Genomic DNA, 3,461 nt, shown 5'->3' on the forward strand with positions numbered 1-3,461 from the left:
GCAGTGTAGAGTAGCATTTGTTGTTTGTCATTTCTCCGATCACACATGCAGACATGGTTTTATGTTTACGCGGCGCGATGCAACGCAATGCGTAAAAAGACAGTATAAGTCATTATAATCTGTAATTCTGTCCCCACTGGATGCAACAAATGCCTCGTTTGTAATGGGTTTTAATGTTTATGTCTCGTCGCTCCGGCCGGGGGCATCATCACAGTATGGTGAGGGGCGTAACATATCCGTCACACGCTTGAGGTATTCGGCCGATCATAACGCACTGGATAGTTGGCCAATCAGAGCACACCTCGCTTTTCAGTCCGATGAGCTTTGAAAAAATCGATGGGTTTTAGAAAGGCGGGGCATAGAGGAGAAACATTAATGTACAGTATGTGGAAAATAATGTGTTTTTTTAACCTTAAACCACATAAACACATTTCATTACACCAAATACACAAAATAATGTTCTTTTTAGCAACATCATATGACCCCTTTAAGATGAACATGTTTTAAACTCTTACCAGTTTATGTCTTATTTATATCTTATCCATTACAGTGTACAAAACAAATCATGGCAAAATGGTAGCAGCTGCGTTTGCATGAAATGAGAGAGCGAGTCCGTGATACCAGGTTGACATAATTAAATAATTGTACACATAATATTGAATTGAGTTTTAATATTTTATTAGCTAACCAAACGCAAAGCTTCCTCCAAGAAAAACTGTTCCTAGCAAGAGTATAGCGCAGTTACTCGGATGAGCCCGTGTTATCAGCTTTTTACCGGTTGTTATCAAAAATAATAACATACCTTGGAATGTCACGATTGACCAATCAGAATCAAGGTTTTCACAGAGCTGTGTAATAAATTGAAATAAAACCAATGTCACAATATGGCTTAATGCAATTATCATATTGTGCAGGCTGTGATTTAATTAAATATATGCAGTTAAATATGGCAACCCGTCAAAATAAAAGCTTGATGGTTTACCATTTGAAAATGGAGACGTAAATATTAGTATTGTAATTTTACAGTATAATTAAATTATATTTATTACTCATTACAGCATTATTACAGTATATTTCTTTTTGTTTAATATTTTTATTTCATGACCATCACAATCAAATTTTAATAATTATTATTATTTTATAGTCATATTTATTTGGGAGAATGTGGTGAATAAAAAGAGATTTTTAGTATTATTATTATTTGTTTATCTCTGAAATAGTTTCTGAAAAAGGTTTGAGTTGGTTCTTGTAAAAAGGAAAATTAACACTTTTTTTTTTCTAAAGTCACCCTTAAGTTTTTCCCTAAATCACTCATAATTTTACACTAAAAAAAAAACACTTCAGGCTAAACGTTTATTTTCAGCTCTTTAATTATTTTTATTTTCTCTCCCAACAAAATCACCTCACTAGCTCTAGCTATATTTGGAAAGAATCATCTATTCAAGTCATGTAAACCAATTGTAGGAGACTCCCAAAACAATATTAGGAACCTTACAAATGGCATATTAGGGGCACATTAAAGCTTCAAGTAAAGTCTTACCATTTTAATTTTTGTAGTCTATTAAACATTTCCTCAGCTAGTAGATATAAGTGCTCTACTAAATTGTTTTTATGTTTGTATTCTTCATAAGTAACTCGTGTGAATTCATTGGTCAGATGTGTGGTCATATTTCCCATGATTCCATGTGTTGATGATTCAATCTCTCTCTGTGCAGCCGGCCGATCTGAAGAAGCGCATCGAGTCACTGATCGACCGTGATTATATGGAGCGCGACAAAGAAAACCCAAACCAGTACCACTATGTGGCGTAAGAGCGGCTCTGAGGCTGTGACCCTTGACCTCTCACCCTCCACACAAGGGCTTTTGGGCCGGGTGGGACATGTGATGCCGTAAATCCCTTGTGACCCTACAAACGCTGTAGGATGATTTTAGCATGATTGCGAATGATTTTCACTAAAGATGCACTTTTCTTTGACGACTCTGTGTTCGTTGTTATTGAGTTTAGCGTGTAGCTTGTCTGCTGTAGCATCACAAGTGTGTGTGCGTGTGTGTTTCTTCCTCCCTGATGCCAGAATCGTGTTGATGTGAGGCGTGTTACGAGTGATGTTGACACTTTTGGCGTTTACCCGCTCAGGCAATGGAAATCACACACACACACACAAGTGTAAGAGTGTGTGTGTGTCTGAGATCTGTCACTCATCACCTGTATTCTGTCACATATACAGTTTTGTAGAACAGACGATTCTATTCTTTGTAAGTGGGCAAAGATATAAAACAATAAATCATATTTAAGATATTATGAGTGAACTGTTACTTGCTATTATTTCTCATTTTGTTTATGATCGGACTCATGAAAGAATACAGCCAGCTCATATTTCAGCCCAAAATCACAAATTTTGGAAATTAATGAAGCATTTTTTTATGCATGACAATTGTAATACAGTGATTTTACTGAAAGCAGAACTATAAATACTACCATTATTTCTAAATACAATTTAAATAATTCATGCTGAATCTATAATGAAACATCAAGAACATACCCCCACCCAAAAAAACTGCATGAATATTGTTAGCTCTGTGATGAATTGCTTTTGTTCCTCTATTGTAAGTCACTTTGGAAGCATCTGCTAAATGTATAAATTTAAATTATATTTTTCATAAAGAAGCTTATTTTTATGATTTGCACATTGATAAAAATTTAAAATGTATTTTATATTTTTATGACATTTAACAACAAATTCTTAGAACAAAAAAATACGAATAGTACATACAAATACTAACATGACAAATCTGTACAAATTACCATAATTTTTTATTACAGTAATGAGAATGTGATCACTATGTAAGCTTATATCGAATAAAAAATAAAAAAAGGTAATTGTGACAATCTCACAATTCATATTTGTTTTTCTTGTAAATCTGAGATTTAAATTGTGTGATATAAACTCAGAATTGCGTGAAAAAAAGATGTGTAAGACCAAAAAGTTTCAATTCCCTTTTTAATTATTTTTTTTAAAATTCTGTGGTAGTAATAAAAACAACTAAATTGTAAACTACAATTCTGAGAAAACAGTCCAAATTATGAGATATAAACTCTAAATATAAATTGTGAGATAAAAAGTCGCAATTTCCTTTTTATTATTATTATTTTTCTGTGGTGGAAACAAGCATTCAGAGATATCGGTTTCATTACATCACAAGAAGTTTTAAAGTAATTGCTATGAAACTAATGTCTCAATGCAACAAAAGTCTTCTAGGTCTTAAGATAGTCTTCACTAACTTTATGCAAAAGACAGTTATTTATTTTGTTTTGTTTTGTTGCTGTTCTGTATCTGAATGTTGAGGGAAGCTGTCAGTCTGGATTCTCCTCCCGCAAACACAAACACTCTCAGACTAATGTGATTTCCTGCCTCATTCATGGAGTAAGTCCTTAAAGAAACAAATTACGGCCCTGACCGGCC

At 33.7% G+C, this 3,461-nt stretch overlaps 1 protein-coding gene across 1 annotated transcript in view; it reads left to right on the top strand.

The window, feature by feature from the left end:
* cul4a (cullin 4A) overlaps positions 1-2,291 on the top strand; it is a 39,118-nt gene extending 36,827 nt beyond the window's left edge. The window contains exon 20 of the mRNA XM_016561484.1: positions 1,716-2,291. Within this exon, the coding sequence (XP_016416970.1) occupies positions 1,716-1,811 (96 nt within the window). The 3' untranslated portion in view covers positions 1,812-2,291. The remainder of the gene's footprint in view (positions 1-1,715) is intronic.
* Positions 2,292-3,461: the final 1,170 nt, after the last annotated feature.

This window comes from Sinocyclocheilus rhinocerous, unplaced genomic scaffold, assembly GCF_001515625.1.
Source record: "Sinocyclocheilus rhinocerous isolate Xijiao unplaced genomic scaffold, SAMN03320098_v1.1 scaffold589, whole genome shotgun sequence".
Classification (NCBI taxonomy): domain Eukaryota; kingdom Metazoa; phylum Chordata; class Actinopteri; order Cypriniformes; family Cyprinidae; genus Sinocyclocheilus; species Sinocyclocheilus rhinocerous.